Source organism: Prionailurus bengalensis, chromosome B2, assembly GCF_016509475.1.
Source record: "Prionailurus bengalensis isolate Pbe53 chromosome B2, Fcat_Pben_1.1_paternal_pri, whole genome shotgun sequence".
NCBI lineage: Eukaryota > Metazoa > Chordata > Mammalia > Carnivora > Felidae > Prionailurus > Prionailurus bengalensis.
The window spans coordinates 29753683-29779368 of record NC_057349.1 but is presented as its reverse complement, the minus strand read 5'-3'; the positions used below and the strand labels follow the sequence as shown (position 1 = coordinate 29779368).

Below are 25686 nucleotides of genomic sequence, written 5' to 3'. Positions count from 1 at the left end.
CACAAAGCAGAAGAGGAGCCCAGTGAAGAGGATCACAGTCATTCCAATGGAGTCCAGGGTGATTAGGGAAATTTCCCATGGCCTGAAGTGTCTGTTAGGATTTTCCTCATTCTCTGGAGTGGCAGTGCTTGTGCTGGTGACATTAGAGGCCATAGGTATTATTTTAGTTCCACTGGATAGTGTGGTTGTTCCAAGGTGGGTAGTTGTGATGATCCCACTGGGTGGTGTGGTTGTTCCAGGGTGGGTGGTTGTGATGGTCCTGCTGGAGGCTGTGGCTGTTCCAGGGTAGGTGGTTGTGATGGTTCTGCTGGGTGGTGTGGCTATTCCAGGGTGGGTGGTTGTGATGGTCCCACTGGGTGGTGCAGTTGTTTCAGGGTGAATGGTTGTGATGGTCGCGCTTGATGGTGTGGTTGATACAAGGTGGGTGGTTGTGATGGTCCCACTGGATGGTGTGGTTGTTCCAAGGTGGTTGGTTGTGACGGTCCCACTCAGTGGTGTGGTTGATACATGGTGGGTGGTTGTGATGGTCCCGCTGGGTGGTGTGATTGCTACAGGGTAGGTGGTTGTGACAGTCCCGCTGGGTGGTGCAGTTGTTCCAGGGTGGGTGGTTGTGATGGTCCCACTCAATGGTGTGGTTGATACAAGGTGGGTGGTTGTGATGGTCGTGCTGGATGGTGTGGTTGTTCCAGGGTGGGTGGTTGTGACAGTCCCACTCGATGGTGTGGTTGATACATGGTGGGTGGTTGTGATGGTCCTGCTGGGTGGTGCAGTTGTTCCAGGGTGGGTGGTTGTGATGGTCCCACTCAATGGTGTGGTTGATACAGGGTGGGTGGTTGTGATGGTCGTGCTGGATGGTGTGGTTGTTCCAGGGTGGTTGGTTGTGACAGTCCCATTCGATGGTGTGGTTGATACATGGTGGGTGGTTGTGATGGTCCCACTGGATGGTGTGGTTGTTCCAAGGTGGTTGGTTGTGACGGTCCCACTCAGTGGTGTGGTTGATACATGGTGGGTGGTTGTGATGGTCCCGCTGGGTGGTGTGATTGCTACAGGGTAGGTGGTTGTGACAGTCCCGCTGGGTGGTGCAGTTGTTCCAGGGTGGGTGGTTGTGATGGTCCCACTCAATGGTGTGGTTGATACAAGGTGGGTGGTTGTGATGGTCGTGCTGGATGGTGTGGTTGTTCCAGGGTGGGTGGTTGTGACAGTCCCACTCGATGGTGTGGTTGATACATGGTGGGTGGTTGTGACAGTCCTGCTGGGTGGTGCAGTAGTTCCAGGGTGAGTGGTTGTGATGGTCGTGCTTGATGGTGTGGTTGATACAGGGTGGGTGGTTGTGATGGTCCTGCTCGATGGTGTGGTTGTTCCAGGGTGAGTGGTTGTGATGGTCCCACTTGATGGTGTGGTTGATACAGGGTGGGTGGTTGTGATGGTCCTGCTCGATGGTGTGGTTGTTCCAGGGTGAGTGGTTGTGATGGTCCCTCTGGGTGGTGCAGTTGTTCCGGGGTGGGTGGTTGTGATGGTCCTGCTGGATGTTGTGGTTGATACAGGGTAGGTCGTTGTAGCATTAACATTGAAAGTTACAGCTTATTAAGAAAGGATGGCATGTTAATTCCTTTGGAAACCTTGGTTCTTCAACTACTACTACTAATGATAATTATAATAACTATCATTATTGAGTGGTCACTATGTTTCCGGCATTGTTTTAGGTGCCATGTATGAATTAGTATTTCAAATCCTCATACTACGACCATGATATAGAGACTGTTATTACTCACATTTTATGGCTAGGGAAATTGAGGTTTAGAGAAGTTAAGGAATTGGTCCCAGTTTATGTAGCTAGCAGATTATGGAACAGGGATTTATTTATGCATAAATGCCCAATGTGCATGCCCAATGTGGGACTTGAACTCACAATCCTGTGATCAAGAGTTGCATGCTCCACTGACTGAGCCAGCCAGCCACCCTAGACAGGGATTTAAACCACAGCAGTCTGACACAGAGCCAGTTCTTAGCCCATATACTATTCCACATCCTAGGTATTGAGGAGTCACATGACCTGAGGTCACAAGAAGATGGTATTATTTCTCCTCTGACTATTCATGATAGTCTCCAGATAAAGAATGTAAAAGAGAAAGTTAGTAGGACTGTGTATACATATTACGTCTCCAAATAGAATTATACCCTTTTTCTATGGGAAAGGTAATCAACGGGAATCAGTTTGGGAAAGGACAGTGATGGACATTTTACTACTATCAGGTAATTTTTATGCACACAAAATTTTGGGACCACCAGTTAAGGGATCCAAATGGCCTTGGTACTTAGTCTATCAAAGAACTAGCCACATGTAGCTCAAATAGATAATCTGTGATTCAAGGAAGGGGCTAAACCTTCTTGGTTAGTGAGTTAGAGTTAATGTGAAGCCATAATTTTTCCCTGTATCTCATGACTACCTTCTACCCCCTGATTTTCCATCCCAATAACAACCTGACCTCCCATATGTCTATATATCCATGGCTCATTAATGGCCCTGTTCTTCCACTGGGATTTAGATTTTCTTCCCCTCACCCTACCCATGTGTGTGTGTGTGTTTGTGTGTGTGTGTGTGTTGTCTGGACTAATGTAAGGATTGCAAATTTAGATTTGGGGGAAGAATCCAAAAGCCTGTGTTAATGCCTCTAAGTGGGTTAGGGTTAGAGTTCATGGAGAAACTGAGAAATTGAGATGAATAGCTGGTTTCTGAGAGGGAGTAGATTTATTTTGTGTTATTCAGGGGCATAAAACAAATGAGTCAAAGACAGGATGGAGGAAACTCTAGAAAAAGTTAAAGCTATGCAAGTGTGGAACAGCATTGCTGCTGACATATTCAACTAGAGGCTTGGTGACTAGTGTCAGAGATACTGGAGATGGATCCCTGCCTACTGTAGGTGGTCAGAGAGTAACTTTAAGATCTCTGCCAACTCTAATATGTCTCCATTTGATATTGATTTAGGAAAGAGGAAATAGGCCAGATTTCTGGGCAGAAGAGCTGCTACTGAAAACAGAATGGAGAATAAATGCTGGGGTGAATTGGAGAGAATAGAGCAAGATAATGGCCCTAATCCTTTTTTCGAAAGTGGGAACTAACAGGACAGAGTGTGCATCCCAGGGGTTGTCAAAAATTTCCTCAAACTGTACTTAAACTCCAAGAACATCCTTTTTTAAACAAAATAACTCACCATTTCCTATAAGTAGCAGAAGGTGAAACAATGGCCAACATGCAAAGGAAAATGTTTTTCTCTTCATCTTGAGATAATCTGCCTGTGAAGCTTAGAAGGGGGACTCTTGGGTCCCAGATATGACTAAAGCCTAGAAGGGAAAGAAAAAAACACAACAGAGGGTCTTGAGAGAGAACAGGTAGAGATCTGAGGCTGGAGTGCTGGCAGTTTGAGTCTTCAAAGAATGGGTCCTTACCCTAAAGAAAACCACCAGGAAAGAGCACTTAGGGCTGCATAATGGGGATGCTGGTGCCTGGTGCCTTGGGTTTCCTCCATAGAATGTCACCTCTTTCTTTATCTTTCAAAGAAAGTCTTTATAGTATCATCTGGGCTGGGCAGGAGCAGGATATGTGGCTTGTTGTTTTTCTAGATGTAAGAAAGTGACAGTATACTTAAACTCAGAGAGGAAGGGTACAGAGGTCAGGAGGTACATGAGAATGGAGAATGACATGATCCCATTAGGCAGGGCCTGGGGAGGAGCAGGAAGTAGGACAGTTCAAGAGGATCAAGTTGTCAAAGTGGAGGGGACCCACCCTCTGAGGCAGAGATGGGGCTGAAAACCTATTCTGACTCAGCACCTTGTTTCCTGGATGTGAAGTCTTGAGTGCCTGGGTGTTAGAAGTAAGCCCTCATGAACCGAATTTAGTAGGAAGGGCATATCAAGTAAGATTCAATGTGAATTGGAACTGGGGACTGGACCTCTGGGAGCTGCTGAGCATACATAGGCATGTAAGACACATCTTGAATGAGGCAGGAGAGAGACTCAAGGACAGACTTTAGAATCTCTGGGGAATGGGAGGTGGGGGTGGAAGGAGTGGGGCTGTGGACTATTGTGGAGATGAGACCTGTGGTATCCTGGTGTCAGTGCATACCTGTTTTCAAGGTCCTTAAATTGTTGCATTTTCAGGATTTTTTGCAACACAGCCACTTAAACATTTAGTTTACTGTGAACTAAATTATATTTAAAACAATGGTAAAAATACTCAAAACTCATTAATTCCTAATTATTTTGCTACATTTTACTGTTATCTATGCTCATGAAGTTATGTACATCTATTGTATCTGGTGGAAATAGTGTATAATGGTGTGTGTACATCTCTTCTCAATCTCCTTTTCATTGTCACATTGGTATCCTAAAATGAGCTATGGTGGGAGCATTTGCACCACAGAAAACTGGTTGTTAAACATTTACCAGTACACACACTGGATGAGACCTACAGAGAGTAACGACAATTGGAGAAGAATGTTTCTGCTTTCAAACCCCCTTCATAGGGATATTCCTCTCTCTTTTTTAAAAAATATATTTTGACGGAACTGGAGAGTGTTATGCTAAGTGAAATAAGCCATACAGAGAAAGACAGATACCATATGTTTTCACTCTTATGTGGATCCTGAGAAACTTAACAGGAACCCATGGAGGAGGGGAAGGAAAAAAAAAGAGAGAGGTTAGAGTGGGAGAGAGCCAAAGCATAAGAGACTCTTAAAAAATGAGAACAGAGAGCTGATGGGGGGTGGGAGGGAGGGGAGGGTGGGTGATAGGTATTGAAGAGGGCATCTTTTGGGATGAGCACTGGGTGTTGTATGGAAACCAATTTGACAATAAATTTCATATATTTTAAATATATATATATATATATACACACATATTCTTTGATTTTCAGATTAGTCCCAAAATCAGCACTGAGTCAAGCTAACCTTTGCATGTTCAGTATTAAAGTACGAGAGTAGCTGTATGCTTTTGAGATATATTTTCATCAAAGATTGAGAAAAAAATGAGTTTCTATTTGATCTTCATTTTACAAAAAAAATTAATTTAACTGTGCATCCCCATTCAGCCATGCTCCTTTTATTAAAATAGACTTCTTCCTTCCTTCTTTCTTTCTTTCTTTCTTTCTTTCTTTCCTTCTTTCTTCTTTCTTTCTTTCCTATTCCCTGCTAGAATGTAAGCTTCACAAAGACAGGCATATTTGTTGGATCACAGTGGAGATGGTGGTGGTGAAGATTAAGGAATGCATGTAGAGCACACAATTGACCAGGGGCATTGCTTAACTAAAAGGAAGTTTGAATTCACCTATAGCCAGTATGAGTATCTGGGAGATTTGAACTTTTGCACTGACTCTTCTCAGATGCAAATTTTTGAAAACACTTGAATAAGGCTAATTATAAGAAAAAATAGGGTTGTTTACTTCAATTTTGTTGCAACATAATTTAAAGATTACAAAAACTCATACTGTAAGAGGACTGAGAGAAGACCTTGTAAACAATCTATACAAAACTAGTTCTATCCACTGTGTGTCAATTATGTGCGAATAAAAAATAAAAATAAAAATAAAAGAAATAAAAATAAATAAAAAATAAAAATAAAAAATATGTTTTGATTAGTTGGCCACACATTTCTGGGTTCTGTATTCTGTTCCATTGATCTGAGTGTCTGTTCTTGTGCCAGTACCATACTGTCTTGATGACTACAACCTTGTAGTATAGCTTGAAGTGTGGGATTGTGATGCCTCCTGCTTTGGTTTTATTTTTCAAAATTGCTTTGGCTTTTCAGGGTCTTTTCTGGTTCCATACAAATTTTAGGATTATTCTAGCTCTGTGAAGAATGCTGGTGTTATTTTTATAGGGATTGCTTTGAATATGTAGATTGCTTGGGATAGTATCAACATTTTAAGAACATTTGTTCTTCCTGCCCAGGAGCATGGAATCTTTCCCCATTTTTTTGTGTCTTCAATTTCTTTCATAGACTTTCTATAGTTCTCACTGTATAGATTTTTCACCTCTGGTTAGATTTATTCCTAGGTATTTTATGGGTTTTGGTGCAACTGTAAATGGGATCGATTCCTTGATTTCTCTTTCCGTTGCTTCATTGTTGGTGTATTGGAATGTATTGATTTCTGTGCATTGGTGTATGGCCAACCAATCTTTGACAAAGCAGGAAAAAATATCCAATGGAATAAAGACACTCTCTTCAGCAAGTGTTGCTGGGAACACTGGACAGCAACATGCAGAACAATGAACATGGACCACTTTCTTACACCATACCCAAAAATAAACTCAAAATGGATGAAAGACTTAAACATAGACAGGAAGCCATCAAAATCCTTGAATAGAAAGCAGGCAAAAACCCCTTTGACCTCGGCTGCATCAACTTCTAACTCAACACGTCTCCAGAGGCAAAGGAAACAAAAGCAAAAATGAACTATTGGGACCTCATCAAAACAAAAATCTTCTGTACAGTGAAGGAAACAATCAACAAAACTAAAAGGCAACTGACAGAATGGGAGAAGATATTTGCAAATGACATATCAGATAAAGGGTTGGTATCCAAAATCTATAAAGAACTTACCCACTCAACACCTAAAAAACAAATAATCCAGTGAAGAAATGGGCAAAAGACATGAATAGACACTTCTCCAAAGAAGACATCCAGATGGCCAACTGACACACAAAAAAAATGCTCAAATCACTCATCATCAGGGAAATATAAATCAAAACCACAATGAGATTCCACCTTACACCTGTCAGAATGGCTAACATTAATAACTCAGGCAATAGCACATGTTGGCGAGGATGAAAAGAGGATCTCTTTTGCATTGTTGGTGGGAATGCAAGCTGGTGCAACCACTCTGGAAAACAGTATAGAGGTTCCTCAAAAAACTAAAAACAGAACTACGCTACAACCCAGCAATTGCACTACCAGGCATTTATCCAAGGGATACAGGTGTGCTGTTTCGGAGGGACACATGCACCCCCATTTTTATAGCAGCACTATCAATAATAGCCAAAGTATGGAAAGAGCCCAAATGTCCATCGATGGATGAATGGATAAAGAAAATGTGGTATATATATACAATGGAGTATTACTCAGCAATCAAAAAGAATGAAATCTTGCCATTTGCAACAACGTGGATGGAACTGGAATGTATTATGCTCAGTGAAATTAGTCAGTCAGAGAAAGACAAATATCATATGACTTCACTCATATGAGGACTTCAAGAGACAAAACAGATGAATATAAGGGAAGGGAAACAAAAATAATATAAAAACAGGGAGGGGGACAAAACAGAAGAGACTCATAAATATGGAGAACAAACTGAGGGTTGCTGGAGGGGTTATGGGAGGGGGGATGGGCTAAATGGGTAAGGGGCATTAAGGAATCTACTCCTGAAATCATTGTTGCAGTATATGCTAACTCATTTGGATGTAAATTTTAAAAAATAAAAAATAAAATTACAAAAATAAAAATTAAAAATTAAATATATATATATAGAGAGAGAGAGAGAGAGAGAGAGAGACAGAGAGAGAGTGGGGGAGGGGCTGAGAGAGAGAGGGAGAATCTAGTGCCCAATGCAGGGCTTGAACTCACTATCTGTGAATTTGTGGCCTGCACAAAATGAAGAGTCAGATGCTTAACCGACTGAGCCACTCAGGCACCCCTCTCTTATTTTTGAAGAATTCATAGGAATTTTCACATTCTGGGGAATTTCAGCTGCTTTTCTCACCAGTTATATATGCTGGGTAAGCTGAATCATCAAGAAAAACACTGACAGTCTGCTGGGGAACTGAGGGCTTGAAGTACATTTTGTTTAGACACTTAGATGGAGCCAACAGAAATGATGCATAGACAACTGAACAAGGAAAACAAAACAAAGATAATAATGAGCTAACGGGATTCACAGTTCCTTCGTCTACAGTTCATGGCAAGAAAATTAGGAATAGACCCTGTGAAAGTTTTAATTTTATGCTATATGTAGTCAAAACAAGCTGTTTCCACTCCCTCCAAAAATCTAGCAAGGTTTCCTGGCAGAGGAGCCATTTCAGATCATTTAGACATTTGGGTGGAAGAATATTCATGACATATGAAGCCTGGTGGAAATGACCTAACAGGAGATAGTTGGGGATTCATCCCACAAATACTTAGTTGTTGCCCGCTATGTGCTGGACATTGTACTCCAAAAAAACAAAACATAAACTTATGTTTTGGGGGAGTTTTTATCTTAAGATATGAAAGAACTGTGAATGACTGAGTCCTAGAAGCTATAAGAGAATGAGCTGTGGTAGAAAATAGGTGTTGAAAGGGGAGAGGTCAGGACTCTGGATTCTAGGATGCCCTGGGCTTGGCAGTTGATCTGACTATTGTCTGTAGTGGGAAGTTCCATGAGGGGGATGGATGAGTGGTGTGGCCAGTCACAAGTTGGTACTAGGATCTCAGTACTCTGCTCTAAGGGTAAAAATCCCTATAATACTTCTAAATAGAAAAATGTCCCCTCCCCACCACAGAACCAGTTGGAGTTGGAGTTAGAGAACTTGTCTTACAGTGTAATTTTACTCACTTATTAACTTTTTTTCTGAGTTACAGTTTTCTCCTCTGCTTAGTGGGGATTGTAATCTGGACTTCATAGGATTGTTGTGAGGGCCAGATGATGGTACATGTAAAAGCTCTTAGCACACTGAGTGGCACAGGCAGTCACTCAGAAACAAAGGACAAGGCCAAACCAATAAAATTTAAAAGATAAGCATTTAATCTGGATACCACATATGTTAATGAATTTTTATTCCTTAGAGTATCCAGTAATTCTCTTCTTAGTCATACAACATCTGAAGAAGACACAAAAGAAGAAAAGAAGACTCTTCTCAAACACAAAGTCAAGCTATGGAGGGTACTGGAATGCTGTGTTGAGTGCAGTCACAGTACCCGTCCCCACTCCTATCAAGGGCCAGCAAACTCCTTGATCTTGAGATTCTGATTTATGGGGAGAGTCCAGGAAATACATTTACTTGAGGTCATTTCTAAGCCTGAAAAACTGTGGCTGTCTTTTAAAACCACACTCTGCTTGAGCTTTGTTGGTCAGATATTGAGAGACTTTCCTTGGTTCTGTTCTTGAGCTATGCCATAACCTATGGCCTTTCCCTGGGAACATTCTGGTCCCCCATCTTGACTCACTCCCCCATTATGGAGCTTTGTCTTCTCCTCCATGACTCCCTCCTTCCATAAGGTGTCCCTTAGAATGTCTCCCATTTTCCAGTGGCTATAGCCATGCCCTCTTCAATGACTTCCTCTGAGGCCTGCCCTGTGGTTGTTTCTATCATTTCTATCATGGTCCCATATCTGGCTTCCACTTGACCTCCTCTGTGGATACTTCATGACTCATTCAATGATCACCATCATGACTGTGGTTCCATTCATGGCCTGCATTATAGCTTCCTCATGGCCAAGACCAAGGGCCCCTCCATAGCTCATTTTATTGTTGAAGCTGCAGGAAAATGGACCCAGGCCTAGGTCATAGATGTAATATGTGCTAATATTTCTCAGAGGCAGAAGTATCACTCTAAAAGGAAAAAATATATAAATATTTTAAGAAATTAATCCTTCTCTTCCATTTAATAGCCCACCTTGTTGACTAAAGTCACAAACTTTCACTTTTTAGGAAAACCCATTACAAAAATCTCATCTCAACCTCATTACTTCCTTTGTGTTTCTCTTTGTATCACTGTATTGTAACCTTTGTAACATTGTAATAACTGTGTTATTATTTCTGTCTCTGAGAAGATAGCAAAACAAGCAAAATAAAATAAAATGACCTTTCTGTGCCTATGAATTCTCATTTATTATGCTGTGCCAATATGGTAGAATTTGCAAAGCAAAAACAATCAGTCTCCCAATGTTCGGAGGATGGACCCCACCAAAATGCAGGAATCAGTCATTGTATTAACTAAAGAAGTGTGTGTTTAGAAGACTAAGAGTAACTGATCTGGAAAAGCCACAGTCTTGAAATCTATCGTATAACCTTGCAGTTAAGACTGTGGATTCCTGAATTTTTAAAATCCTGAGTTGAGTTCTAGCTGTTGTGTGCCCCTAAGTAAATTACTTAACCAATCTATGTCTTCTTGTCTATGAAATGGAGATAATAGCACATTTTCCTACAGGGTTGTTCAGAGGATACAATGAAATAGCACATTTAAAGTACTCACATAGTCCCTGGAACAAAGTAAGTGCTTTATAAACATTACCCGCCATTATTATTGCTATTATGCCTTGGTTTTAAATAAAAGAGTGCCAGCACAATTGGGAGAAGACTAGTAGATGTGAGTCTATATGCAATGTTATCCAGATGGAAGAGTTTAAAAGTGAAGAAACCATTTATGGTTGGAGTTGTCTTCATCATTTATACCCTGCCATTTTCCACATGTTGTGTAAGGTAACCTCTCTATAACAAAAAATAGAAAACAAAATTCATAACGAGAGGAAAACACACTGGATATGATAGAAAGTCCTGGTGAATATTGAATGCAGAATATAGTCTGGGACTGAATGCTGCTCTCTCAGTCCCAAGGAGGAATGATGGAGAACCAGGGGAGCTCTGGCTGAGCTCTGCAAATCTCAGCACTTGATCAGGCTGACCATTTTGTCTCCCATTCTCTCTGGTTTGCCCCTGTTATTCTGCCTTGATATGGCCACAGGCTTTTGTGTGCCAACCTATTCAGCTCTGCTAAGAAGATACGAACACAGTTTTCACCCCCAGTGGGATGGAAACATTAAAGGGCAAGGACTGTGCTCTTGGAGAACACAACTGGATTAAAGGGTAAAACCCAAAAGGAAACCAGTGTAGAACACTTGATTCTCCCCTCCTTTGCATCTAAAAAGGTTCACTTTGGTGCTAAATTTTGGGAATCTTAGAGTTTTGTTTCCCTATTCCCTTGCCTCTCTATTCTCCTAGACGCCAACCCTTCCTCAGCTCTCATTTTTATCTCCTTTATCCATCTCTCTTTTGTTTTCTGCTTTACCCTTTCTACCTTTTCTCTATAAGATGCAATGCTTTCTGTCTCTGAGTGTCCTTTTTATTTTGTTATGACAATCTTTACCATTTATTATCTCTAACTATGAACACTTTAAATGATACTTTTTCCATGAATTCCACATATATCCCAAAACTGTGATCTGTTGTCACCAACAGCCTCCTCATTAACCAGTTACAAATACTTGCGAGGCAAAATCCAAAGTTCTGCCAACAGAATGACAGCAGCTGCAGTTGAAGCCAGAGAAATGAGGATGTGCCCCAAGCCATAAATATCTTGATTTTACCACAGTCACTGGAGTGTGGCTCACACTGTGTGTGCACTGGAAAGGAACTGGTCTGCTTCATAGGTGCCTTCAATGAGTCCAATGGTATTGATTATTTCAAGGGTAGATCCTGTTCCATGACTGTGGTGACTGAGGTAGAGGCGGGTCACTGGGCTGTGGTGCCTGAAGTAGGAATGGTTGTGCTTATCTCAATGGGGAGGTTGTGCCCAGGGCAGAGTGTAATGTTCCAGCCATAGGAATACAGTTGGTGCCTAAGACATAAGTGGCAGTCTCTGTTGTAGTGCAGGGTGTCCTTAAGAAGCAGTGTTCACGCTATTCCCATGAAGGCTGTTGCCTTGGCCAGAAAAACTTTCATCTTCCAGAAAAAAAAAATAGTATTACGTGAGACAGAGCTTGTGGTGATGGAGATGGAGAGGGCTGTGTCTTTTCTCATGATGTGGGGGATCATGTTAGGGATGTGCTTGATCCAATTGTTTTCAGGCTCAATCAGAAGCTCCTTTTTCAGTACTGGGTGATCCTCAGGCAAAGACTGTGATTCCTGTTCTGATCATAGTGGTGTCTGGGGTAAGGAGAGATGTGCCCAATCCAGGATGGTTGTGTCCTGGACAAAAATGGATGTGCTTCTTCCCACAATGGCTAGGTCAAGGACTAGGGTGGTTATGCCTACTTTGGTAATGGTTAGACTTTGGACTGGAGAGACTGATACTATTTCAGCAGTGGCTGATTCTTGGGAAGAGGTAATGGTACCTGTTTCGAAAACAATGTGTATGGGATGGTAGTATATGGGATAAGGATGATGTGCCTGATGGATGGGTGAGTGTGCCTTGGGTGAAACTTGTGCCAGCTCCCATGGTGTTTGTGCTTATGACTGTGTTAACATAGTTTGTACTATTCCAAGGTTGACTGTGCCTTGAGCAGATTTGCTATGCTTGTTTCCATGGTTGCTGATCCTTAAGCAGAGATGGTTGTTCCTTTTCCAATGAAGATGGTACCTGGGTTGAGGGTGGATGCATTTGACTCTTGAGTGCTTATGCCTTGGGCAAAAGTTGTACCTGTTCTTGTGGAAATTGTGCCTTGGTCAGAGGTGGTAATTTTTGTCCTAGTGCTGGCCCTATCTGAAACAGGAGTGACTGATTCTGTTCTAGGTTGATGGTGACTGAGATGGAGATGAGGATGGTATTTCAGTGGGCGGGGGGGGGATGAGTCTGAGCTGTTGTGGTTGTGCCTATTTCCTTAGTAGATGGTTGGAGTTGTCTTATTCCTTAGAGAATAAGTTTATTCCAGTGATAAGTGGTACCTGAGACGAGAATAGGTGTATCTGTTCCAGAAGTGCTTATACCTTGGGCAGAAGTGCTAACGCCCACTTTAGTGGCAGTGATGTCTAGGTCAGTCAAGGTTGTTTCTATTCCAGTGTTGATTTTTCTCTGAAACAGGAGTGCTAGATTTTGTTATAGGGTTGGTGGTAATCAAGATGGAGGTAGTCATATATGTCAGTGGTGCCTATGCCTTGAGTAGAAGCAGTTATTTCCACTTCAGTGGTAGCTCCTACTTTAACAGTTGAATGTGAGAGGGGAAAGAAGTGCCTGCCATAGTTGCAGACAATGTTGGGGGCGGTCTCAGCGCTGGTGTGGGAAGAGGAATAGACTCCAGTTAAGGAAACCAGGAACAGTGCAAGATTGGGGGGGGGGGGGAGGCGGGGGAAACACCTAAAATCCTCATCTTCATTCAACCTAAACCCTTTCTTTAAATTTCCCCTATCTTTTTTTCTTTAAATTTCATTTGACAATGGAGATAAAAAGGCTATGTGTGAGCTAAAGTAGTCTATAATTATTGAGACCTGAAAATCATTGAATTCCAAGAGGGATATGAGTCAGCCAAACCTGCAGGCCCATCAGCTGGACTCACATAGGAGGCCAGTTTGTTTCCCCCATGGACTAATTGCGCTCATGCCACCCCGGGCACAGGTGGACATCCTCAGAGATTATTAAGGTTAACAATTTGATATTGGACATTTGTGGAGGAAATATTATCACTTGCATTGCCCTTAGATGCGAGCCTTGTACTGATTTTGACTTGAGGATAAATCAAAACTAGTATCTCCTGGTTCAGTATAAAGCATGCATCAGTTATCTCCTGCAATCCAGTCTACCCAGAGAAATGAGACTCAGTCCCTGCCTCCTGACCAGGCACATGGCTGGGGGAGATGAAAATGGATTTGCTTCAAGAGAAATGTGGGATCAGCATTGTGGTCTGAGGAGTGGAATCAGTAATGAATTTCATAGAAATGGGCAAAAATGTAATCATCATTGCTTCTGGAAAAAGAATAAGAATTTGAGGCTATGATGCCTGATACAGGGGACCCCATCTCCTTTAGACTTTTTGTGGTCTGCATGTTGTTCTTTTTGGTAATCCAGTAATTCACCTACCAGGTCCCAGAAGGTCAAAGCAAAGCAACACAGGAACCAGAAGGCAGAAGAGAACTTTCTTCTTTTTACCTTGAAAAAATCACCTGTGTTCCAAAGCAAAAATGGGCTACAGAGGGGGACAGTCAAAGATCATATGCTTGGGAAGTGAAGTTTCTGGATTAGAGGCGAAGACTGGCTGGGAGCTAGTCCTGGGAGCTGGGAGAGCTGGACCCCTGGGAACCACAAGGCACTCCATATTCTCTCTTTCCTATTTTTCTTCCTTTTCTCACCTGAGCATAGCTGTGGCATTTATGGCTGCTACTAGGTAAAGGAAGCCAGTGTTTCTGGGCTTCCCCTCCCTTTGGAGGAGCAACTTTTGGCTGGTCAATGTGGTTATTTAGGACTGAGGGAGATGGGAGGGTGCGTTTTTGTTTGGAGAAAGGCGTGTCTGGTGGTGTTATGGGGAGAAAGAGGACAGTTGGCCCTCTTCCTTCTGGGAGGAAACAAGGAGGGAAGCAGAACAGGGACAGCATAATTTTCAGATATGAGGAGATCCATCCCTTGAGCCAGAGATAATCAGAATCCTGGTTTTCTTGAGTAAGTTTCATTTCTAGAGCAGTAGAAAGGAAGAAGAAAATTAACTTTTCTAAAACTCAGCGGGTCTCTGTTCCATGAAAGCTGGGGATTTGGAAGGCATAAAGGTGCCTTTACCCTCAAGATGAGATTTTCTCCATAATACTGGTTTCCAAAATCCATGTAGCAGACGCCATGGTGATCATTTCAGTAGCTTTTCCGGGTGTGGGGTAAATGACAGTGAGTCCTGGAGCTGGCTCATACTGGCTTGCATGAGCTGACTGCTATAGTTTCAGGAAATTTGTGAGCTGTTCTTAAATGCAGCCATTGTTAAAAATTAAGTTATAGGAAGTTGTGCGTGTTGGGGGGTAAGGGGCACATGGGAACTCTGTACTTTCTGCTCAACTTTGCTGTGAACCTGAAGCCAATCTAAAAAATTAAATTATATAAACCTGCAGTTTAAATAAATTAAAAATAAGGTAATAAGTAATCAAAATTCTTCACTTTCTAATTTGTTTACTGTTACTATATATTGGTTTGCTATTGTGAATCTCTTACAATTACCTGTTCAATGACATCATGTTGGTAACTTGAAATGGGCCATGCAGGGAATCAGCAAATGCTATATATCAGGGCTTTTCCCCATGGAGAGTTGTTTGTTAAACATTTACCAACACACAACCACTGAGTGAAGTTTTCAATACTGTAGCTGGGAGTTACTACTGGTCTCCCTAGCCACACTTCTAGTGGAGGCTTTTTGAGCAGAGAGCAAAAGTCCCAGCTGAAGGTCTAAGCCCTACATATGTCAGAGTAGTAAAAAGTTACATGGTAACAACCTGCACGTAAAGAAAAATATGTCAGGGGCGCCTGGATGGCGCAGTCGGTTAAGCGTCCGACTTCAGCCAGGTCACGATCTCGCGGTCTGTGAGTTCGAGCCCCGCATCAGGCTCTGGGCTGATGGCTCGGAGCCTGGAGCCTGTTTCCGATTCTGTGTCTCCCTCTCTCTCTCTGCCCCTTCCCCGTTCATGCTCTGTCTCTCTCTGTCCCAAAAATAAATAAAAAACGTTGAAAAAAAATATGTCACATTATTTGACATAACTGGTATCACCTGAGTTTGGAACCCCATTCCTAAGAATAAAAAGTTATAAGGAAGAGATGTGTGGAGAAAGACCAAAGTTTGATGATTATTTTACTCCAGAGTGACATCACCAAGATGGCAACATAGGAGGCTTTTGACTTTCCCTCCTCCTGTAGATGCACTAATATAATATACATGGATCAATTTACTCTGAAAGGTATCCAGAAACTAGTTGAGTGACTCCTACACATTGGGCAACTAAGAAAGTACTCACGTCAAAATGGGTAGGAAAAGCTGACATAGTTTCATCATAAACCCAACCCCTGGCATAGCACCTTACAATCAGAGGGAGCCCCCAACTCCCAGCTAGTCCCTGAGAAGCAAAGAGTTTGGACCACACATGTAGTGCCCCAACTTTTAAGGCTGCCACAAGAGGAATGGGCTCCCAAATTACCTAGCTCTGTGAGTCAATGGGGTTTGCATTCATGAGTGCCTATAGCAAACAGAGAAGCAGTTGTTAAAGGAGAATGCAAGCACTTCACTCCACTATTCCCCTCTAGGCTCAATGCAGAACGAGAAAGCAAAAATGACCATCTCTGTTTTCCCTGGAACATATTTGACTGCATACTTGAACAGCTGCTGTTTAGGAGTCTGTCTTCTATTTAGGCCACATCTAGATGCTAACTGGGATACTTCCTGGAACCCAAACAAACTAGTGGGCTCTTCCTGCAGTCTTCTCCCTCCTGCTGACTCCAACAATAAAACCAAGTCACTAGCTTCTTGCCACACCAACTTGTATGGCTGTCACCCAGGGGAGAAACCCCTACATCATCTAGCTCTGATAGCCAATAAGGCTTGGCATTCACAAATCCCACAAGACTATTCAAGAAGCAGTTGTTAAGTGGGCACAAGAGCACTCCCTGTGACTATTTCCACTAGGGTCAGCACAGAGGGAGCAGACAAAACTACTCATCCCCAGTTTTTTTCCTGGGAGAGGTTTGACTGGTACTCCAGCTGCTTCCTGAGAGTCTAGCTCTTAACCAGCTTGCATTTTAGTGTTGACTGGCATCTTCCCAGGAGCCTGAAAGAGTTGGTGCACATGTCCTTGTCATCTCCTTCCTGGCTCACTCCAATGGTAAAATCAAGTCTCCAGCTTCTCCCTGGAAGAAGCTTGTTTATACATCTAGCATCCCAACTGTTACATCTGCTGAGGGACTGGATCTTAAACCACGCAGTTGTGGGAGCTGATAAGGCTTGGCATTCACAAGTCCTCTGGGACCATACAAAACAAGGAGGTGATTCTATTTAGGCACACAAGAACTCCCAGCAACTATTTGCACTGGCTCAACTTTCTTTTGTTGTGTGTATGAGAGAGAATGCTTACATTCTATTCTCTTTGCAAATTTCAGTTATACGATACAGTACTGTCAGCTACAGTCACTATGCTGTACATTAGCTCTTCAGACCATATTCATCTTATAACTGAAATTTTAAACCCTGTGATCAAAATCTTCCCATTTCTCCCACTGCTTAGCCCATGGCAGCCACCATTCTATTCTCCAGTTCTAGGAGTTTGGTTTTTTTAGATTCTACACATAACTGAGATCATACAGTATTTCTTTCTGTGTCTAGCTTATTTCACTTAGCAGAGATCAATGTTAATCCACTGTATGGCATCATTGTCTAGAGAACCTAGTGTCAGGTTGATTACATTGAACCTCCCCCAACCTGGAAGAAGTGGTGATCTGTCCTCATTGAAATAGATATTTGCCATCCCTGCACAGAAATCTTCCAACAGCACCACTGTCACTGGGCTTACAGAATACCTTATTTATCATTGTGTGTCCCAGCCACATCCTCTGACCAAGGAAATCATAACATTGCCTGAAAAAGGTCCCAGAGGATACCTTTCTCATTTTTAAATTGAGGTACAACTTACACACAGTAAAGTGCACAAATCTTATGTGCACATTTCAATAACTTTTACATATGTATGCACTCATGTAATCGCCGCTCAGACAAAATATAGAACAGCATCATATCCCTCTCTCAAAAGATTCACTCATGCCTTCTCCCAGACATGTACTTGAACTGCATGTGAATGGAATGACATAGTATGTACTTTTTGTTTTTTGACTTATTTTATTCAACATTATGTCTATGAGATTCATTAATGTAATTGCATGATTCAGTGATTCATTCTTTCTTCACTATTGCATAGCATTCCATGTACAAACATGTCACAATGTGTTTACCCAATTTAATGTTAAAAGACTTTTGAGTAATTTCCAACTCAGAACTGTTTTGAGTAAAGATGCTATGGGACATGTCTTTTGGTGGACATAGGTGTTCATTTCTGTTGGATATATTTACTCAGGTGTGGGATTTCTGGGACATAGGATACATGTGTGTTTAATTTTAGTGTGGCCATTTTCCCAAAATAATTGTGTCAATTTGCATTCCCACTAACAACATATAAGAATTCCAGTTGTTCAACATCCTTGACAATATTTCGTATTATCAGTCATTTAAATCCTATTTTGATATATATGTGGCAGTATCTCATTGTGGTCTTGATTTTCATTTCCCTGATAAAAAATAATATTGAGCACCTTTTCAAATGTTCATTAAGTATTTGATATACTCTTTTGTTAAATATTTATCTAATCTTCTTCCAACTTTTAATTACACTGGTTTTTTTTTCTTATTGACTTATGGTACTTTTTATATTATGGATATGAGTCTTTTGTCAGATATATGTATTATAATATATGATCCCATCTTTGGCTTTCCTTTTTATTCTCTTACCGGTATATACTTTTAAAAATTTTTTTAATTTAATTAATTTATTTATTTTGGAAGGGGAGAGAAAGCACAAACAGGGGAGGTGGCAGAGGGAGAGGGGGAGACAGAATCCAAAGCAGGCTCCAGGCTCTGAGCCTTCATCACAGAGTAGGTGCACTGTTCCCCAACATGGGAATCAAACTCACCAACTGTGATATCATGACCTGAGCTGAAATCAGATGCTTAACCAAGTGAACCACTCAGGTACCCCAGGTATATTCTGATACTGGACTTTAGTGAAGTCCAAACCATCAAACTTTTCTTTACAGTTAGTGCTTTTTGTGTCTTATTTAAATACCTTTGCCTACCTCAAAATATCCTCAAGAACTTTTTAAGGATTAATGTAGTTTCCTCTCAGGACTGCCTTCGCTGCATCCCAAAGCGTTTGGATTGTTGTATTTTCATTTTTGTTTGTTTCCATATATTTTTTAATTTCTTCTCTAATTGCCTGGTTGACCCACTCATTCTTTAGTAGGGTGTTCTTTAACCTCCATGCTTTTGGAAGTTTTCCAGACTTTTTCCTGTGGTTGATTTCAAGCTTCATAGCATTGTGGTCTGAAAGTATGCATGGTATGATTTCAATTCTTGTATACTTATGAAGGGCTGTTTTGTGACCCAGTACGTGATCTATCTTGGAGAATGTTCCATGTGCACTCGTGAAGAAAGTATATTCTGTTGCTTTGGGATGCAGAGTTCTAAATATATCTGTCAAGTCCATCTGATCCAATGTAGCATTCAGGGCCCTTGTTTCTTTATTGACCGTGTGTCTAGATGATCTATCCATTTCTGTAAGTGGAGTGTTAAAGTCCCCTGCAATTACCACATTCTTGTCAATAAGGTTGCTTATGTTTGTGAGTAATTGTTTTATATATTTGGGGGCTCTGGTATTCGGCGCATAGACATTTATAATTGTTAGCTCTTCCTGATGGATAGACCCTGTAATTATTATATAATGCCCTTCTTCATCTCTTGTTACAACCTTTAGTTTAAAGTCTAGTTTGTCTGATAGAAGTATGGCTACTTCAGCTTTCTTTTCACTTCCAGTAGCATGATAAATAGTTCTCCATCCCCTCACTTTCAATCTGAAGGTGTCCTTAGGTCTAAAATGAGTCTCTTGTAGACAGCAAATAGATGGGTCTTGTTTTTTTATCCATTCTGATACCCTATGTCTTTTGGTTGGTTGGCGCATTTAGTCAATTTACATTCAGTGTTAGTATAGAAAGATATGGGTTTAGAGTCATTGTGATGTCCGTAGGTTTCATGCTTGTAGTGATGTCTGTGGTACTTTGTCTCACAGGATCCCCCTTAGGATCTCTTGTAGGGCTGGTTTAGTGGTGACGAATTCCTTCAGTTTTTGTTTGGGAAGACCTTTATTCTCCTTCTATTCTAAATGACAGACTTGCTAGATAAAGGATTCTCAGCTGCATATTTTTTCTGTTCATCACATTGAAGATCTCCTGCCATTCCTTTCTGGCCTGCCAAGTTTCAGTAGAGAGATCAGTCACGAGTCTTATAGGTCTCCCTTTATATGTTAGAGCACGTTTATCCCTAGCTGCTCTCAGAATTTTCTCTTTATTCTTGTATTTTGCCAGTTTCACTATGACACGTCATGCAGAAGATCGATTCAAGTTACGTCTGAAGGGAGTTCTCTGTGCCTCTTGGATTTCAATGCCTTTTTCCTTCCCCAGATCAGGGAAGTTCTCAGCTATTATTTCTTCAAGTATACCTTCAGCACCTTTCCCTCTCTCTTCCTCCTCTGGCATACCAATTATGCATAGATTATTTCTCTTTAGTGCATCACTTAGTTCTCTAATTTTCCCCTCATACTCCTGGATTTTTTTCTCTCTTTTTTTCAGCTTCCTCTTTTTCCATAATTTTATCTTCTAGTTCACCTATTCTCTCCTCTGCCTCTTCAATCTGAGCCGTGGTTGTCTCCATTTTATTTTGCAGTTCATTTATAGCATTTTTTAGCTCCTCCTGACTGTTCCTTAGTCTCTTGATCTCTGTAGCAATAGATTCTCTGCTGTCCTCTATACTGTTTTCAAGCCCAGCGATTAATTTTATGACTATTAGTCTAAATTCACTTTCTGTTATATTGTTTAAATCCTTTTTGATCAGTTCGTTAGCTGTTGTTATTTCCTGGAGATTCTTTTGAGGGGAATTCTTCCATTTCATCATTTTGGATAGTCCCTGGAGTGGTGCAGAACTGCGGGGCACTTCCCCTGTGCTGTCTTGAATAACTTGCGTTGGTGGGCAGGGCAGCAGTCAGACCTGATGTCTGCCCCTAGCCCACCACTGAGGCCACAGTCAGACTGGTGTGTACCTTCTCTTCCCCTCTCCTAGGGGCAGGATTCACTGTGGGGTGGTGTGGCCTGTCTGGACTACTTACACACTGCCAGGTTTGTGGTGCTGGGGATCTGGTGGATCCGCGAGGTGCACGGAGGTGGGAGGGGTAGGCTCAGCTCGCTTATCCTTCGGTGATCCACTTTGGGAGGGGCCCTGCAGCACCAGGAGGGAGTCAGACCTGCCGCTGGAGGGATGGATCTGCAGAAGCACAGCATTGGGTGATTGAGCAGTGCAAGCAAGTTCCCTGGCAGGAACTGATTCCCTTTGGGATTTCAGCTGGGGGATGGGCGAGGGAGATGGCGCTGGCAAGCGCCTTTGTTCCCTGCCAAGCTGAGCTCTGTCATACAGGGCTCAACAACTCTCCCTCCTGTTGTCCTCCAGCCTTCCCGCTCTCCGAGCAGAGCTGTTAACTTATAACCTCCCAGATGTTAAGTCCTCCTTGCTGTCAATACACACTCCATCCAGCCTCTCCACTTTTGCAAGCCAGACTTGGGGCCTCTGCTTGGCTGGCAGGCTGCCCCTCCACCCCGGGTCCCTCCCGCCAGTCCGTGTAGCGTGCACCGTCTCTCCACCCTTCCTACCCTCTTCCGTGGGCCTCTCATCTGCACTTGGCTCCAGAGAATCCGTTCTACTAGTCTTCTGGTGGTTTTCTGGGTTATTTAGGCAGGTGTAGGTGGAATCTGAGTGATCAGCAGGACGCGGTGGCGGATGCCCAGCATCCTCCTACACCGCCATCTTCCCTCATCCTCGAACTTTTTAAGGATTAAATGATGATGTATTTATTTATTTATTTTTTTAATGATTAAACCTGTTTATTGAAAATAGGTAAATACAAAAACATTGTTGAGAGTTACTGATATATGTGGTGAAATTAACTTAAAAAACAAAGGAAGGGCACCTGGCTGGCTCAGTTGGAAGAGCGTGTGACTCTTGATCTTAGGGTCCTCAGTTCAAGCTCAATGTTGGGTGTAGAGATTACTTAAATAAAATTTTTTTTTCAATATATGAAATTTATTGTCAAATTGGTTTCCATACAACACCCAGTGCTCATCCCAAAAGGTGCCCTCCTCAATACCCATCACCCACCCTCCACTCCCTCCCACCCCCCATCAACCCTCAGTTTGTTCTCAGTTTTTAAGAGTCTCTTATGCTTTGGCTCTCTCCCACTCTAACCTCTTTTTTTTTTCCCTTCCCCTCCTCCATGGGTTTCTGTTAAGTTTCTCAGGATCCACATAAGAGTGAAAACATATGGTATCTGTCTTTCTCTGTATGGCTTATTTCACTTAGCATCACACTCTCCAGTTCCATCCACGTTGCTACAAAGGGCCATATTTCATTCTTTCTCATTGCCATGTAGTACTCCATTGTGTATATAAACCACAATTTCTTTATCCATTCATCAGTTGATGGACATTTAGGCTCTTTCCATAATTTGGCTATTGTTGAAAGTGCTGCTATAAACATTGGGGTACAAGTGCCCCTATGCATCAGTACTCCTGTATCCCTTGGATAAATTCCTAGCAGTGCTATTGCTGGGTCATAAGGGAGGTCTATTTTTAATTTTCTGAGGAACCTCCACACTGCTTTCCAGAGCGGCTGCACCAATTTGCATTCCCACCAACAGTGCAAGAGGGTTCCCGTTTCTCCACATCCTCCCCAGCATCAATAGTCTCCTGATTTGTTCATTTTGGCCACTCTGACTGGTGTGAGGTGATACCTGAGTGTGGTTTTGATTTGTATTTCCCTGATAAGGAGCGACGCTGAACATCTTTTCATGTGCCTGTTGGCCATCCGGATGTCTTCTTTAGAGAAGTGTCTATTCATGTTTTCTGCCCATTTCTTCACTGGGTTATTTGTTTTTCGGGTGTGGAGTTTGGTGAGCTCTTTATAGATTTTGGATACTAGCCCTTTGATATGTCATTTGCGAATATCTTTTCCCATTCCATTGGTTGCCTTTTAGTTTTGTTGGTTGTTTCCTTTGCTGTGCAGAAGCTTTTTATCTTCATAAGGTCCCAGTAATTCTAAATGATGATGTATTTAAAGGCTCCTGGGATAGCTCCTGGAACATAGCAATCACTAAAAAAAAAAAAAAATCAGTGAATACTAAAAGAACAAACAGGAAAACAAGGAAACCAAATAAGCCTGTAGTCCTGATAATATACTTACTTTGTGCTTTTGCTTCTTAGAACGGTGTGGTAACATTTATAGCACCCTGAGGAAACATAAGGATGAGAAACACTGGCCATGACTTGGTGGTGGGAGATAGAGAAAAAGTGCTGCGGGTGATCACTATGACTCCCTACAATACAGTCTGAGACTCAGGTAGAACTCAAGAAAGCTTTGACTTGAAGTCATCTCCAAGCCTGGTAAAGCTGTGCATCTACTCTAAACCTAGTCTTTGCTTGATTTTTCCCAATGTTGGTCAAGGTCTCTGAGATCTTTTTGCTCATTCCTTTTTGACCTTGACCTTGACCTTGTTCCTTGCTCCTTGAGAACCTTTTTATACTCCATTTTAACTTTTTTTTTTTTAGGTAGACTCTGTGCCCAATGTGGGACTTGAATTCATGCTCTGCTGACTGAGCCATCCAAGTGCCCCTATAACTTCATTTTAATCATTTCATGATCATTTTTTCCACCATGACACCTTCTCAACTTTTCGTTTTCCATATTTTCCTATATTATCCAGTTTATGGCCGTGACCATCTTGTCCTGCTATGGCTTCCATGGTATCTTCCTTTGTGGCCCACTTCATGGCTTCCTCAGTGGCCTCCTCTGTGGTAATGGCTATTGTAATGGCTTCTTTGTGTCCATAACTTCTGTCATGATTCATGCCATAACCACTCTGACAGCTATGGCTCAATTTATGGTTGATACCATGGCCCACTCTGTGTCCAAAGCCATGTGCTCCTCCATGGACCAATTCATTTTCCAGGCTGTGGAACATGCCAGAGCCCAGTTCTGAATAATCCAGGTCCAGACCAAGGTCAAGGCTGTAGTCATGAAGGTAGTAAGTACCACTATTTATCAGGGGGAAGTAAAAGTCCCTCTAAAAAAGAAAAAATATAATATTATAAAATTAATTTATGTTTTCTCTTATCACCAACCTTATCTCTTCTCCCTTATATCCCTTATCATCTCTTTCACTGTCAGATTTTTACTTTTCAGAGCCACCTATTTTCTCCTCTTGTTACCATCCTTATTGTGTCTTTGTCTCTCCCATCTTTCTATCTGAGTAAACAACTTTCCTTGTCACTTTATTAATACATCCTTTCCAGCATGGTAAGCTTATGTGCTATTGGACTATCAAGACAAAAGTGAATCCACATCTATATGTGAAATTGTGGAGACTCACTTAAGAGAGCCTTTCAATTTGTTAGTCAGCTAAGGAAGCTGAAGACAGGTGCATGGAATTGAGAGACCTTAGAATATATTCATGTAGAGCTTTGAGATTATATGTGCTGGAGCAAATAACTAAGATCATGGAGCTCCAGGCTCCTAGTCTATCAGGTGGCTATAATATCCCCTTAGGACTGTAGAGCAAATGAAATGAAATGATGCATTTTAAGCACTCAGACCTGAGCCTAACGCTTAATAAAAATTCAATTAATTTAGTTCTCATTATATGTTAACTTTGCACATAAAATAATAATTTAGGAAGTCATTCCTGGATGATGGGACTTTATTTTTTAGCCTACGTATGGAGGCAGACTGAAAATTCTGAACTAAGGAATGCTAGTAAATTGACTATATTATGCCAGCTTTTGGCTGCAGAATGTGTTGCATTTGTTTTTACTGGTGATTGTTTAACAACTGGCTCTCCAGAGGTTAAAAGACATTATGTAGAATTTTCTGGTTTCTAGACTATAAATACTTCCACCACAGCATATTTTAAACTACCAATGTGACATTCCTGAACCCAGAGTTGGGAAGAGATGCACAGTCTCTTGTGAGGCAGTGTGACACACTTCTGCACACCACCTATTGTTCTCTGAATCATTCCTCAAATATGAGCTTAGTAACAGAAACTAGAGAAAACAGGAAAAACATAAATAAATTTCAAAATCAGAATAGTACAAATGTGTATTTACAGAAGATCAAGACCAGAAAGCAGAGATGCTGTGGGAAGTCAGAGATTGACTAGCCCAGATAGAACTAGGAACTGCAGAGTGCTTGTTAGTATATAATATTGGAAAACTGCACTATGGGTGGCTGAACATCCCCATGTTTCCTGTTTTCTTTATGTTTATTTCTTTCCTGTTCTCTCTCAGATTTAGTGAAATGTTTTGATATTGGCACTCTAAAAGCTGAGCTGAGGAAAGCCAAGGTAGACTATCTCTGCCTGGATAACCAGTACTAACATTTGCAGTGGAAATTTGTAAACAAGGTGAGGGCCTAACCATCCCTTACTCCCTGGAGATTCTTCTTCCAGTGCTAAAACAGCTTTGCTTCCAAATTTTGTTTCATTAAGAGACATGATTTCTGAAAAAATACCTTCTGTTTTCCCCCCTTTCACAAAATATCCTTTCACATTAGTCCTAATTTTATATATTATTTATTCTTTTTCTACCTTAAATTTATCACTTTCCCTTATTTAATCATTCTCTCTAGTCTTTATAGTGTACTAGGTGATTCTTTTCCTCGTAGCATACCAATTTATGCTTCTCTCTCATTCTGGATATCTTAATGGAACTATCTACATGAATTCTTCTCCCATTCATACTCTGCCTTCTTAGCAGGCTGCTCTATTAACTCAACCTTGATACTCACCAGCCCAAAACTCAGTTCCACTAACAGTCCAATAGCCGCTATGACTCCAGACAGAGAGATGAGGATGATGCCCCAGGGGTGCAAATATCCACTTGTTTACTCTCATTTGTTGGCATTTGACTCTTGGTAACTGTGTTTGTGCCTGTGGTGACTGGGCCTATTTGGGGGGAGGAGTGGAGATTGACTCCTGGGTGGATCTCATCCTGGTGTTCCTGGTACCTGGAACAGAGGTGGTAGATGGTGCTCCAACAGTGGATGTGCCCAGGTCAGAGCATTTGGGGCTCTCTCGGGGACAATATTCCTGGTGGCAGGGGGTGTAGAGTCCATTGCAAGGGCCAT

At 41.7% G+C, this 25686-nt stretch overlaps 1 protein-coding gene across 1 annotated transcript; it reads right to left on the bottom strand.

Moving 5' to 3' along the window:
- Positions 1-370: 370 nt before the first annotated feature.
- Positions 371-25686, bottom strand: LOC122490432 (histidine-rich glycoprotein-like). Its single transcript, XM_043593141.1, has 2 exons — positions 25567-25686; positions 371-1522 (listed from the first exon to the last, which is right to left on the bottom strand). Exons 1-2 carry the CDS (start codon positions 25684-25686, stop codon positions 371-373), a joined length of 1272 nt encoding a protein of 423 aa, XP_043449076.1.